General features: G+C 56.9%; 1 protein-coding gene across 8 annotated transcripts in view; it reads left to right on the top strand.

Annotated features, from left to right (window-relative positions):
* AGAP1 (ArfGAP with GTPase domain, ankyrin repeat and PH domain 1) overlaps window positions 1–14,504 on the top strand; it is a 520,801-nt gene that overhangs the window by 324,001 nt on the left and 182,296 nt on the right. For all 8 annotated transcript variants that reach the window (XM_066233630.1, XM_066233629.1, XM_066233636.1 and 5 more), the window contains one exon: window positions 3,846–3,950. In XM_066233630.1, the coding sequence (XP_066089727.1) occupies window positions 3,846–3,950 (105 nt within the window). The remainder of the gene's footprint in view (window positions 1–3,845; window positions 3,951–14,504) is intronic.

Below are 14,504 nucleotides of genomic sequence, written 5' to 3'. Positions count from 1 at the left end.
GGTTACAGAAGTCCTGCTCGCCTGCCGCTCCAGAAGCCCCAGCCCCAGGCCGCCGAGGAGAGAGCTCTGTCGCCCGGGCTTTTCGGAACGGGCTCCCTCTGTTGTTGACGGGGAGGCGGGATGCATTTGCTACCTCTGCGTCCCGGGCCGGCTCCCCCGTTTGGAAGGTTCACACGTGCGCGTGCGGAAGAGGCCTCTGCGTCCCGGGCCGGCTCCCCCGTTTGGAAGGTTCACACGTGCGCGTGCGGAAGAGGCCTCTGCGTCCCGGGGCGGCTCCCCCGTTTGGAAGGTTCACACGTGCGCGTGCGGAAGAGGCCTCTGCGTCCCGGGTCGGCTCCCCCGTTTGGAAGGTTCACACGTGCGCGTGCGGAAGAGGCCTCTGCGTCCCGGGCCGGCTCCCCCGTTTGGAAGGTTCACACGTGCGCGTGCGGAAGAGGCCTCTGCATCCTGGGCTGGCTCGAGCCCCCCGTTTGGAAGGTTCACACGTGCGCGTGTGGAAGAGGCCTCTGCGTCCCGGGCCGGCTCCCCTGTTTGGAAGGTTCACACGTGCGCGTGCGGAACAGGCCTCTGAGGTCGGAGCGGTTACGTTCTCTCCACAGTCCGCGGCTCTCTGGGTCGGGACGGCCCTGGGGAAGCTGGGGTCTGTCGGTGGCTGTTGTAGGTGACTAGGATGGAGGGCCCAGGTGGCCCAGCTGTGGGAGGTCCAGCGCCTTCCGTCCCCGCTCCCGGCTTCTGGTGACTCTCGGCCAGAGGTCACAAACAATGCCCGCCCGCCCGCCCGCCTGCCCACCTCCAGCCTGCAGACTCTCTCGGCTTGACCTGTCGTACACGCAGACAGGGTGCGCTCCGTGGCCAGGACTATAAAGTGAGAAGCCGCCGTCTTCCCTCCTTCTCGTGTGTAGTCAGGAAACGGTGACACAGACACAGAGTCACCCGCTGCTTCCCCCGGAGTCACCGCCCCGCACATCCAGGGCGTGCCCACGGGAACAGGTGACGCCGCCATGTCCGAGCTGAAATACCCCACCCGTGACGCGGGTCCGGCCTCCTCCGGTTCACAGCGACCCTGCTCACCCCACTCCTGGCGGTTCTCAGTGGGTGTCACGGGGTGTGTCCGTGTGAGATGATACTTCTCTGTTCTCTCGCTGTCCCCGCACAGGCTGGCATCGGGCTGGCGGCACCTGCCGGGGTCCTGAGCCCTTGGGGGTTGGTATCTGTGCTCCCGAAGGAGGAGCTGGCGGGTCAGGACTGAAGGCTTCAGGCCAGGCTGAGGCGGGGACCCACTGTGGTCATTGTCCTTAGGACCGAGCAGCCCGGTGAATAATGAGGGCAGGACGGCTGGGCCCAGTGCTTCCCATCAGCTGACTTTACTTACCTGTGTGGCTCGCCTGTCTGTGACAAGGAGCCATCATAACCCTGCCAGCCTGACCTGTTGCTTATGGGGGCAAGTGAGAGAGGGAGCGTGACACGCTTAGAAACACGCCAACACGTGTTAGCACTCGGGCCACCGAAGGAGGAGCGTGTCTCACGGGTCCGGCTCCTCCACAGGCTGGTGGCTGGGCCCGTGAACTTGGGAACAGCGGTGACGTGGGGGACAGGGTGGCTGAGGCTCCGTCTCCACAGTCTTCCTGGGGGACTGGGATGGGCTGGGTAACAAACACAGTGGGGCCAAGGCTGGCCTACAGAAACGTGGCCCCTAGGATGCCAGGTGTCCTTCGGGCCCCGCTGACGTTTGCAGAATTTGAAGAGGACATGTCATCAACATGACCCTCTCTGGGGAACCGTAGAACTTATTTAGGACAATCATGATTTGGACTGTCTAACCCTGGCTGGTTGGCACAGTGGTAGAGCCTCAGCCCAGAGTATAGTTGTCCCGGGTTCGATTCCCAATTAGGGCACACAGGAGAAGCGCCTATCTGCTACTCTCCCCTCTCCTCCCCCTCTTGCTTCTCTCTCTCTCTCCCTCTCCCTCTCCCTCTTCCTCTTCCTCTCCCTCCCTCCCTCCCTCCCCTCCCGCAGCCATGTCTCGATTGTAGCGAGTTGGCCCCTGGCACTGAGGATGGCTCCATGGCCTCCGCCTCAGGTGCTGAGGAGAGCTCAGGTGCTGAGCAACAGAGCAGTGCCCTGGATGGGCAAAGCATTGCCCCCTAGTGGGCATGCCAGGTAGATCCTGGTCGGGGTGCATGCGGGAGTCTGTCTCTTTGCCTCCCCTCTTCTCACTGAATTAAAAAAAAAAATTCTAAAGATTTGGACTTTCACCAAGAAAATGTGTTCTCCTGGCGCCAGAACAAAGCAGCCTGCTTTAGCTGCCCACTGACATCACCTCTTCATATCACCCCCTGGTTGGAATGTTCCCCTTTATCCCTGAGGAAGCGAGTCTTTCTGGCCCTCTCTGGGGAGAGGAGAGGAGTGGGTGTGGGGTTTGCTCATGGCCGTGCCGGCCAGCCAGCCCCCTTCCTCGGAGGCCTGGTGGGCGGCAGGAGAGGCCTGCATTGCAGCTCTCAGCTACAGGGGACACCACAGTGACTGTGAAATATTTTCCCCCAGAAACAAGTGTTTAAACGGTGATGAGAGTCCCCGGCTGGCTCGTGACCCATTCTTTTCGTGGCATTTGGTATAAAAAACAGACAAACAAAAAACCCAGTATTGTCACAATATTGGTGATGAACTGGAATTTGAACTTCATTGTCACATAAAAATGCTTCCTTGGTTCCCCCCCCCCCCCCGTGCTGTAGTTCCCGGCGGAGGGGGGCAGTGTCGCGGGATTAGAAGGTCACTGGAAGCGGAGCAGCTCCCAAGGGCACTCAAGGGCGCGTCCCCTTCTTCCGGGTGGAGAACCCCATTCCAGACCTAGGGCTTCCCTTCCGCCTCCATCGGGCGAGCAAGCGAACTCCAGTCTCAAGACTTCCTCGGTGGCAGTTAGGATCCCGGGAGTCTGTCAACAGACAGCAAGGAAGGAGGGCCCTCTGTTTCCCTCGATTTACACGGACAGGAGGTAGAAGGGTCCCGAGTTGAGAGCTCCAGCTGACACGGCCTGGGCAGGGCGGGGCAGGCGTGAGCCCCAACCGGAAAAGAAGTGCCAGGTCAGGGCCGTGGGCCTGGCAGGGCTCGGTGCTGGCCAGCGGCTCCTCGGCCCAGGAAAGGTCCGAAGGGTTGCGGGGAATTGGTAGTTACAGCAAGAATGGATTCTCATCCGTCGTCTAAGGACGGGAGGAGGAGGCGTGCTTCAGTTGTGTGTGTGGGTTTCGAAGTTGGCAATGCTTTTCAGGAAGCCCTTAACACGGTTTCAGTAAAATGGATTTAAGTAAATTATACATAGTTCATTGGTTAAGTGCCATCCACTGCATGTGCAAAGGGAATTTCATTTTTAATAAGCTCAAATGAAATACTCTCAGTTGCAAATAGCATGAGGTAAATAAAGAATACAATTGATGTCTTTTTTTTTTTTTTAGAAAAGGGGAAATAAGTTTCCTTTCTTTTTTCTCACGTACCTATGGGCGTCCCACGTGTGCTTATGTAGGAAAGGTACCATGTTGTACATCACGGGTGGTTAGTAAACTATCTATTAGGATACAGTATTGCCAAGTCAAGTTCCACACTGGCATCCACCAAAGGAAACTGGCTGAATATATATATACACACACACACACACACACACACTGTATATAAAAGAGGAAGAAACTGAATGACCAACCTAAAACTAAGTGTGATTTGCACTTAAGATGGCAAAGTTAAAATGAAAGTTTAAGACAAAAGACACATTTGTTTGAACGACCTGTGTGCCGACCTCTGCAGAAACGCGGACCTGAGACGTCACTCACCTGTCTCCCGCTCCTTCTTCCTCGCAGGGCATGCTGCTGAAACGAAGCGGCAAGTCGCTCAATAAAGAGTGGAAGAAGAAGTACGTCACCCTGTGTGACAACGGCGTGCTGACCTATCACCCCAGTCTGCACGTGAGTATCGCCTCCTTGGCCCACATGGCAGGCACGGCCCTCTCAGGGTGTAGTCTGCATGTGGGGGCGGGGGGCGGGGGGCTGGGGGGAGGTCACAGCAGTCATCGGACCCCTTGTCTCCAGAGCCCCTCGTCGCCCGATTTGCTCTCCTGCTCCATCCCGAGGTGAATACTCACAGGCTGTTAGACCCAGAGTCTTTCTCTTCCCCGCCCCCCACCCCCACGGTTGATCAGATTGGTGGCCCTCTCATGAATGCTACGGGGAATTTCCGTAGAAGGCACAGACGGAGTGGCGTGGTAAATCAGAGTACACAGCGCAGGGGCCAGGGGTGAGAGAGCAAAGGAGGGAAGCGACCATCTACCGGGAAACCTATCTAGGAGCGCGGCCGCGTGGGAGAACCGGGATCCGGATCCGCAGCTGAGCGGCTGGGAGCAGAAACCAGTCCAGTGCATCCGTGACTCGGTTTAGGGGCGCAGTCACAAGGGGGACCCAGGATCCGGATCGCAGCTGAGCGCCTGGGGGCAGAAACCAGTCCAGTGCATCCGTGACTCGGTTTAGGGGCGCAGTCACGTGGGGGACCCGGGATCCGGATCCGCAGCTGAGCGGCTGGGGGCAGAAACCAGTCCAGTGCATCCGTGACTCGGTTTTTCTTGCCAGATATGTCGGAGCACAGGTCAGCTCATCCGGCGAGAGGGGCTTTTCTCTGTGTGTGAGTAAAATCTGTGACATTGGTGGTTGATAGAAGATCGATGAAAATCAGAATTAATCCTCTTGGGGGGAGGATGCAGGCATTCCACCCATGGAGAGTTTTTTTAGACCACGTGCTGATGAAGCCTGAAGATGGGACGTGCGTTCCATGGCAACGCATTCTGTGAACCTTGCACGGTTATTGTCTTGATTCAAATAGATCGTGTTAGCTGCCCCGTTGTGTTAAGCTTTTCACTTAAAAATTTAAATTCTTTGAAAACTCCAGGACAAGATGTTAGGAATAAATGTTTTAAAGAAAGTGAGTCACCCCCATAATACCACCTGGAGAGCGTGGCTGCCAGGCTTTTTTTGGGGGGTGCTCCTCTGTCCACAAGCGTGCGCTCACCTGCGGGGGCTGCCGGTGGCCCCTGCTCCCAGATGACGACGGGCCCCGTCCCAGGCCAGCAGGTCGGTGGAGTTGCACGCTGCCGTCCTCAGCGGCTGCAGAAGCTCCGTCTCATGCAGACATGCCCAGGTGGATGGAACACTCTCTCCAGAGGGACACTGGGCAAATGCATTTCCTCTGAGTTGTTTTTGCTGAGTGACTAGTCCACGTGGTCTGTCCGCGTCTGTGCCCACATGCGTTTCCCTCGGACAGACGCCTCCCACGCAGCCGCCCTCCTGTCCAGAGCTGTCCAGGGCTGCGCTTTGATGGCTCTGGGGCTGAGTTGCCGACTCCCTGGGAAGAATGTGTTTTATCTCCTCTGGCGACGTATCAGGGAGCTTTCCCCACTGCACCCCCGTGAGCATTTATGCTAAACAGTGAAGGATAGGCCCTGGCCAGGCAGCTCAGTTGGTCAGAGCATCATCTCAACGTGCCCAGGTTGCAGGATGGATCCCGGGTCAGGGCTCATATAAAAGAATCAGCCAATGAATGCATGAATAAGTGGAGCAATGAGCTGATGTTTCTCTCTCTCTAAAACTCAACATTAAGAAAATAACATGATTTCTAAAAATAGATACATCATATAGTGTATGTTTATATGCATATACATATATAACATACATACAAGTATATACATATTCATGTGTAAGTTAGTATCAGCACGGTAGGTAACAGGCGGCACCATGCTGGGTGGGTGCCCCCCGTTTCAGAGCCATGTTAGAAACCAGGACTTTGGGGTGTCCAGACATATTTCTGATGTTGATGGGAACACCTCCCTGGTGTCGGTCCTTGGCTGTACTGAGGAAATTCCTTTGTGCTGGGTTTACTTTGGGTTATCTAGGGTCTTGAGTCAGGCTGCTTCTCCGGGTGGCCTCCACATCAGAGACACAACACCAGCCCCATGAGGCCCGCCCGAGACCAGGCTGCCATCCAGTCCCCAGCCCCGGCGCCCGGCTCCTGCCCATCGGAGCCCCGTGGCCGTGCGGGTCCTCTCGGGGTCCTGCCCCTCAGAGCCCCGTGGCCATGGGGGTCTTCTCGGGGTCCTGCCCCTCGGAGCCCCGTGGCCGTGGGGGTCTTCTCGGGGTCCTGCCCCTCGGAGCCCCGTGGCCGTGGGGGTCTTCTCGGGGTCCTGCCCCTGCACTGCCTTCCCCCCGGCTTAGTCAGAGAGCAGAGTCCTCATGGGTGACCAGGGGAAAAAGGGGGACAACAGTGTGTACCAGACAGCTCCAGCAGGAGCCTAACGCCTCCTTTTCATCCCAACCTCTGGATTATGTCATCACAATTAGGTCTTCAAAAATCCTCCCACACAGACTTGGTCTTGTGATAACCTGGTGTCTGGTCTTTTTCTTTCTTCTTTCTTTTTTTTTTTTTTGGATGTGTGCACGGATATTACTGGCACACGGGAGAGAAGCACGGTGCGGCTTGGTTGCATAATGGCGTGGCGAGCCAGAGCCGGGGCCATCGCCCAGTGCAGGTCCGTCTGCGCCAGGGTCCTGGGAACTGAAGCCACCAGTGCAGGGACATAGCCCCCGACAGGCGTGGCCCAACCAGGAGCGACTGGACTTCCTCGAGCGCAGAAAGATGGCAGGGTCCTGTTGTCACCTCCGCCGAGCTTTGGAGGGAAGGTGGGGGGACAGTGAGTCGGGTCTGTTCTCTTGACGGGTGCCAGGAGAGGTCTCTTCTGTGCTGAGTCGTTGGCGGGGGTCTTTGGTTTGTGCCAAGAGGAGGCGTCCAGGGCTCGTGTGTGGGCAGAGTCCAGACGTTTTTATGAGGAGGAATGCGGGGACGTGCAGGTGGTGTCCCTTCTGCCCGTGACGAGCGGCCCGGTGATTGTCGTCTGGAAAATTGCAAGCAGTGATAGAACCAGGTGATCTCAGCGCAGCAGCGATGACGCACTAACCGCCCCTCTCTGGGTCATCCGCAAGGTGTGTGGTGGCCGAAAGACCATGAGGATCCGTCTGTTGGCCACATGCCGTGATGACATTAAATGGTGAAATCGTGAGAAAACTTCTGCCCGGATGGTTGGCTTTGGGTTTCCTTCCTCTTGGTCTTCTGTTACTGGCCATGGAGCAAAGGGTCCGCGTTGACCTCAGATTGTGGAGCCTACAGCCCCTCCCCCTCCAGGGAGGCAAGGAAAAGAACCTGGCTGGACAGCGAGGTGGTTCTGTCCGTCGTGGAGCAGCTGAGCCAGCTCCCGGTTCTAGCACCGAGTTTCCATGCTTAGGTAACTTACTTACCAAAAACGGAAGCCACATGCTTTGCTGAGGACGGACCCTAAGGTACCGTTCTCTAACAGGATGGGGGGAGGGGGTTAAGAGCCCCGGGCTTGAGGGTGCCTGGGACCAGCAGGATTGAGACCTCAGGCCGCACCCTGCAGCGGCCCCTCCAAAGCCAGGGGCTGTACATGTTTCCGTGGGGCTCTCTTCATGTCAGCCCAGGCGTGTATTTCATGGGCACAGGGGTACGGGCCCCATCAGGCTGGACCCTGACTCCATCACTAGCCACCTTCAGTGCAGCAGTCATGTGACCCGGGGAGCAGTACCCCGGGCCTCGGCTCGCTGCCTCTGCGTTCCGTGAAGTCTGCACCCACCCACCACCCACCGCCGCGCGTCCCAGCCTGCTCAGTCTCTCTCCAGAGGCGCAAGAGCCGTTAGCAGTGGCCGCTGGCCGCCTCGGGCTGGCGGGGGTCCCTGTTCCTCCCGCCTTGTCGGGGGAAAGGAGACGCGGGCACAGGAGGAAGGCGTGATGGTGGCTTTCAACTCCAGGTGCCTTAAAAAGTTATCAGTGCTTCCAACAGTGGGTGCCCTCCACAGCCACAGCGTCCAGTGGGGGGACAGGTCACTGAGCTCTCCGGTTAGGCTGGGGGAGGGGCACTCAGAGAGCCTGCAAGTTCACGGCACTGTCTCTGACCGAAGGTGTTCACCGGCTGGTCTTGAATGGACCTGGGCTGCCCCCCCCTCTTTCAGAAGTTGGAGCGTGCCTGGGAAGTGCAGGTCACACATCCGTCGTCTTGTGCATACGATGAGTCCCCTCCTTCCGGTGGCTGGACGGTGTCCGGACATGTGGAGAAGGCCGCGGAGGTGGATGCTGCAGTCTTGTAGTCTTGTGTGAGGTCGCTTCAGACTCTTCAAGAGTGTGCAACTCTGAAATGTTTCCTCAAAACTCAGAGCATCTGACCAGGCGGTGGCGCAGTGGATAGAGCATCAGACTGGGACGCGGAGGACCCAGGTTCGAGACCCTGAGGTTGCCAGCTTAAGCTGGGCTCATCTGGCTTGAGCAAAGCTCACCAGCTTGGACCCAAGGTCACTGGTTCAAGCAAGGGGTCACTCCTGTCTGCTGGAGCCCCACGGTCAAGGCACATATGACAAAGCAATCAATGAACAACTAAGGTGTCGCAATGAAAAACTAATGATTGATGCTTCTCATCTCTCTCCATTCCTGTCTGTCTGTCCCTCTCTGACTCTCTCTCTCTCTCTCCCACACACACACACACACACACACACACACACACACACAAAAGCAAACGTAGAAGCCCATTGGGCTTCTAAGAAAAAGCCTACCCCGAGACCGGAGCTGCTGGGCGGGGCCAGTCCCAGGAGAAGACAAGACGTACCAGTTCACTCGGTTCCTCTCTCTCCAAACGCTGATGTTAAATAACACCCACCACCCAGCTTAGGTGACAGGTGGGACGCGCAACCAGGATAACGAAGACGGTCCAGGTCAGGTGACCGGCAGCCCCGCTGCTCGGGCCAAGGGGGTGCCCAGGACACAGGACTTCCGGTGCCAAGTCCCAGGCACCTGGGACAGATTGATCGCCCCCCCCCTCCGGGACCGACCACCGTAGCTGCTGCTTCAGCTCCGCTGGGCCATTTTGCAAAGACAAAGCGAAACATTGAAATAAGAAGAAAACAGACAAAAGCAAGACACCTGAAGGCGCTCGTGGTGTCTGTTTTTGTTTCTCTGAAAAATACAAGAGCGTGACCACAGACCTTCGCCAGGCCCCGGGAGCCCGGCTTCCTCGGGGGCGGAGTCGTGTGAGTGTCTCGTGGTTTGACAACGCTTGGCTGGGTCACCGTCGGGCCGGGCGAAGGGCAGCCTGTGCCTGGACTTCCCCGGGGGCTCCGGAAGCACCCTGAGAGGAAAAGGGAGGGGAGACTGAGAAAGAGCTCAGACCGCAGGGCTGCACAGTTCGGCATCGCTGGTCATTCGCCTTCCGTGTCGCGGGCGCGGCGCACACGCCTGATGACAGAGGTGTGTGCTGCGCGGGGGTTCCTGAGCGCACCCGTCAGACTCGGCACGTGGTCACAGTCCAGCCACGGACTTGCCGGTGCCCTGGCCAGGAAGGCTCTCCTCTCCAGGGCTTCCTCGCGAGGACACGTGGTGGACGGGACAGCCCACCTGGCCGGCACACCTGGCTGGCGTGTTCTTCCCCAGCCTGCGCTGCCCGAGTGGGAAACGGCTATCACGCTGTCGCGTCTGTCTCCCTGACACTCCTTCTCGCGGGACGCCCGTTTCTGCAGACACCTCGTTCCGGCTCCACAGAGCCATCGTTGATTCCGCACGCTGCTGACGTTTGGTTTGTTTTTTGTTGATGCTTTTTTTTATTTCTTTCACGTGAACAAACTCGGACTCTAAATTGTCACCCGAATGCTGATTTCAGTATGGTTCTAGTTTCTAGATCAAACAGAAAAACCCACTTCATCGGTGATGCAGAAAATGACAAAAACGGTGATTTCCTAAGCCGGTAGTTTTCTGTAAAGAATGGATCGAGGGGAAGGAGGAAGAGACGGCCGGGTTGCGAGAGCGACTGTCGAGGATGGAGGGTTCCCCAAGGGGCTGCGACGAGGACTTCGGCCGGCTCCGCACACCCGCCTGCTCAGGGGCACCTCAGGTTTCTTAAAGTGGGGGGCACTGAGTTCCCTCGTAAGAGGAAAGTCGGGGTGACTTGCAGACGTCAGAGTAGCTTGAGTCTGGACAGTGAGGCAGACACATGCACAACGCGGCCGTCCGGGTGTCGACCCTGTGGAGTCGTGGAATGGCCAGTCACCCTGCGAAGACGGGCCTCCCTTTCTTCCCGAGAAGGGCGCCCGCCGTGTCGTCCTCTCTGGTACTCGCTCCTGCCGTGCGCCTCGCTCGTCCTCTGAAGAAGGATTACTTGATCTGTTTCCCTTGGTCAGCCGCAGGGCTGGAGGCTGTGCCCTGGTCAGTGCTTTCCTTTCCGGTCTGGCTTCCAGCATTTCCAGGCTGCCGTCCAGGGGGGCTTCCTGCCCCTCCTCCACCGCAGATCCTCCCCGATTCCCGGGCGCCCTCCGCGGCCATGCTGCCCTGTGTCGCCTAGCCGGATTGAGGGCCAGGTCAGTGCTCTGCTCCCTATGGGTCTGGACTTAGGGGTCCATCCCTGCGGGTCCCGTGAAATCGAATCCTGTGAAATGGAGTCCCGTGTCTTAGAACCCCACCATGATGGTCCCGGTTCTGCTTTGGAAACTGCGGTGAGATTAGAACTGAGAAGTCAACCGCCTCGCACAACTAGACCTCCCTCCCTCAGTGCAGGTTAGCTTGCATCAGCGGGGGGGGGGGGGGGGGGGAGCACACATGTGGCGCTTTATAAATGCCGTAAAATTTTAAAACTGATAGAATCCGCTTTAAAAAAATGTACTTAAAATTCTATAGATGAGGGCCCTGGCCGGTTGGCTCAGTGGTAGAGCGTCGGCCTGGCGTGCAGAAGTCCCGGGTTCAATTCCCGGCCAGGGCACACAGGAGAAGCACCCATCTGCTTCTCCACCCCTCCCCCTTTCCTTCCTCTCTGTCTCTCTCTTCCCCTCCCGCAGCCGAGGCTCCACTGGAGCAAAGATGGCCCGGGCGCTGGGGATGGCTCCTTGGCCTCTGCCCCAGGCGCTGGAGTGGCTCTGGTCGCAACAGAGCATCGCCCCCTGATGGGCAGAGCGTCGCCCCCTGGTGGGCGTGCGGCGTGGATCCCGGTCGGGCACATGCGGGAGTCTGTCTGACTGTCTCTCCCCGTTTCCAGCTTCAGAAAAATTAAAAAAAAAAAAAAATTATATAGATGAGGAAAACATGGCTCCTGAGGAGCCACAGTTTGGAGCTCTCTGGCAGCAAATGAGCCTTTCTGTTCCAGTCTGCCTGCCTGTTCCAGGTGGTGGGAATGGGTCCGTCAGCATATGTCAAACCATGCCTGGTGCCTCTGCAAGCATTCTGAGGGCTGGCAGTGGTCAGCTCAGGAAAGCAGACAGTTCCCGAGGGGTCTGCTGTCACCAGAACAGGAGGGATGAGCACTATAGTCCAGGCTCTGCTGTGGCTGGGACAGGCGCTCATGTCCTCAAGGCAACAAGCATCCCTGCTGCCCCTGGGAGCCACCGCCATCCGGTCACTTGCACGGGTCAGTCTCTTGGGCAGACCTGGCCTGTCCAACCAGCCTTGCCGGCACCCCCTGGAGGTGCTGCGCACCAGCACGGCTCCTAATAACGGTGCGGAATTAAGGAAACATACTCATCAAGAAAAAATAGGACCAGAAGGACTCTTCAATGCTGATGGCAATATCCGAGTGCCCCATAGCCCCAGTTTGCTTTATTATATAGCCATATGCAAATCAAGGAAGTCCTTGATACAAAGTTACACATCCAAGGCTAAAACAGGAACTCTCCCAAGGCATAAACAGGATGCATTAGTGAAATCTACCAACATCTGAAAACAGAGTCAGAGGAAGGGATGTAAATTGCTTCCAGCAAGTCAAGGAAACAGGTGAAGTGGGTGCAGGTACTCAGCTTCATAGCCAATACGGAGGGGGAGGGGAGAACGTAGCCTTTGCTAAGCCTCCAGTCTACAGAGGCTTTTTGCCATTTACGGTCCACACACGGAGGAGCTCAGCATTTAGATTTTGTCTGCTCCGCCTCCGACCCAAGGCTCTGCCTCTTTCCAAGAAAGGCTTCGTCCCACTTACAAGGGACAGTCGATGGCCGAGGGTATTACAGATGCACACCTGGGGGCTCACGTGGAGGTGCAGGCCCACACTTGGACCCGCAGAGCTGTGGGCGGCAGAACTCGCTTTTCATTTGTTTTCTGCGGAGAAAGCGCTCAAGGAGCACTGGACCTCCGTGGCCTCCCAGGTCGGCATCCCCCACCCTCACCCCCCATCAGAGGCCTCCCTGCCTTCCTACCCAAGTCCCAGGTGCTTGTCAGCCCGTCTCTGGGTAATTCCTCCTGCTGTGCAGGCGGAGGGTGGCACCTGCGGGTATGATTTCCACTCCTGCCCCGTCCCCGTCCTGGCGGCCTGGAGGTGGCTCTGTGGAGCACTGTGATTGCTGGGGTGACTTCCCTCCTCTACCTTGGCCTCCACCTTCCCTCTCCCTGGGGACTCATCCAGGAAGACTTCGCAAGTCACACTTCCCAAGGTGGTTTCCCAAAGCCTGCCTCCCCGGAACTTTCAGACCCGTGCGCGTCTGGGTATCTCCACCAGGGCGGCGCCCTGCCTGCCTGCCCGGCAGGCGTCCCAAAGCCCACCCACCGTGCCCTGAGTAGCCATCTTCCTCTTGTTCTGGTTATTTCACCTGGTGACGCCCATTGTAGGAAGAGAAGCCCTCCAGGTGGGAGGGGGGCTTAAGGTCAATGGTGTTTTTGTTTGTTGGTTGGTTTTTTGTGTTTTTTTTTTCTTTTAAATTGTAACCAAATAACCATAACATACCATTTTACAGTTGACCCCCCAGACCACGGTTAAACGTCCCTTCGGGAGTGCGACGTCTATGCCCACTGTTGCTCAGTCGTTCTCCAGAACCTTCCTTCTCCCCACCCCCAGCCCCTGGCTCCCACCCTTCTACATGCTGTCTCTGTGGCGTGACTCTGAGAGCACCCTGTATGAGTGGGAACCATGGAGCGTGTGTCCTTCCGGCACTGGCTTGTCCAGGTGTCACCCAATCCTGGCTCAGGATTTCCGGCCTCTTGAAGGCTGAACAGCACCCCGCTGTGCGGACAGACCCGCTTTTGTTTATCCGTCCCTCTGCCGGGGGACGTGTGGCTGGCTGGCTTCCTCCTCCCCGCTGCAGTGAACGTGGGTGTGCAGATACCTCTCAGGAGCCGGAGGTTTTCGTATAAAAACTAGGACGAGGAGACGACCGTCCTTAAGCAGGGCCCCGATCAAGAGAGACCGCCAGGACATGAGCAGGATCGGGCCGTGGACGTAGAGGATTATGGAGGTTTAATAACCTGCGTGGTGGTCCAGAACCCATTTGAATGAAAACAAACCCCCTCCCACAAAAAAAAAGAATGAAAACACCCACCCGCCCTGCTCACATGGGGTGTTCCTATGTTTGCTGAGGGCCCTTGTTGGCTGGAGGCATGGGGGTGAGGGTGGAGGGGGGCTGTCCCTGCCTGAGCTTTGGGTGAACACGGACGTCATTCTGGCCTTGGGCCCACCAGTTTCAGAGAGTGTCAGTGGTCTCTCCCATATATCAATACTCAGCCCCCAGGGAGCATACTGCCATGGTGGTATCCGTATTGATCTCTACCACTTCTGTTAGATAAAACAGCTACTGCAAAGCTCAGACCTGTTCTTACACATCCGCCAGATAGTTAAGATTCTCTGTCAAGGTCGTATTCCTGCCCGAGGAATCCCTGGTTTGCTTTCTGTAGCCACTGGGATTTGGGAAGTGTTTAGGATTTACCAAGAAAAGGGCCACAGTGCTTGCGAGGTGTCTCGGTGAGACCAGACAGGGGAAAAAAAAAAAAAATGAAGCCTTTCTGTCCCTCTGTGTCAATTAAACAGCCAAAGAGCTTAGACTTCTATTTTTTTCTACATTGAAAAATTCTTCCTCTTGCTTTTCTGAATTAAAATAAAAAAAAAGAAGTATACGGGTGTGAGTGTGTGTATGTGTGTAACTATGTAAACATGTTGATGTAACCTTGTAGCTTGTGGATTTGAGTCCTCAAGCTTCTAGCAGAGTTGACGGGACACTATCTTTTATTAGTGTGGTATTTCTTCTTTGTTGCCAATTGGTATCATTTTGTTTTCCTTTGTGTTACTATTATTATTATCTGAGTGTTACTAATTGTGGCTGGAGATGCTTGCAGAAGGTAGATCAGTCAGAACCATCCGTTTTCTCCCCCGACAATGAGCCCCTCCCGAGAACTCAGTGGGAGAGACTGGACACGGCCAGAGTGGGGTGGGGTGGGGTGGGGTGGGGTGGGGAGGGGGTGCAGAATGGGACCAGGCCTCCACTCCTCGGCTCAGAAGTTGCATCTCCTCATTGTGTTTTATAAGTATCTCCCTCTCTGCCACTGCGCGGAACCCGATCGCCGGCACGTTGCGCTGAGGCCTCTCGCGAGGAAGTGGGGTGGGGGCGCGGTGGGGGTCGGAGAGACCCCTCTTCTCAGGTGTGTGTCTGCGCCCGTGGCCCCGAATGGAAACCAATCAA

The sequence above is a fragment of the Saccopteryx bilineata genome, chromosome 5 (genome assembly GCF_036850765.1).
Source record: "Saccopteryx bilineata isolate mSacBil1 chromosome 5, mSacBil1_pri_phased_curated, whole genome shotgun sequence".
NCBI lineage: Eukaryota > Metazoa > Chordata > Mammalia > Chiroptera > Emballonuridae > Saccopteryx > Saccopteryx bilineata.
This window is presented reverse-complemented; position numbering and strand designations above follow the sequence as displayed.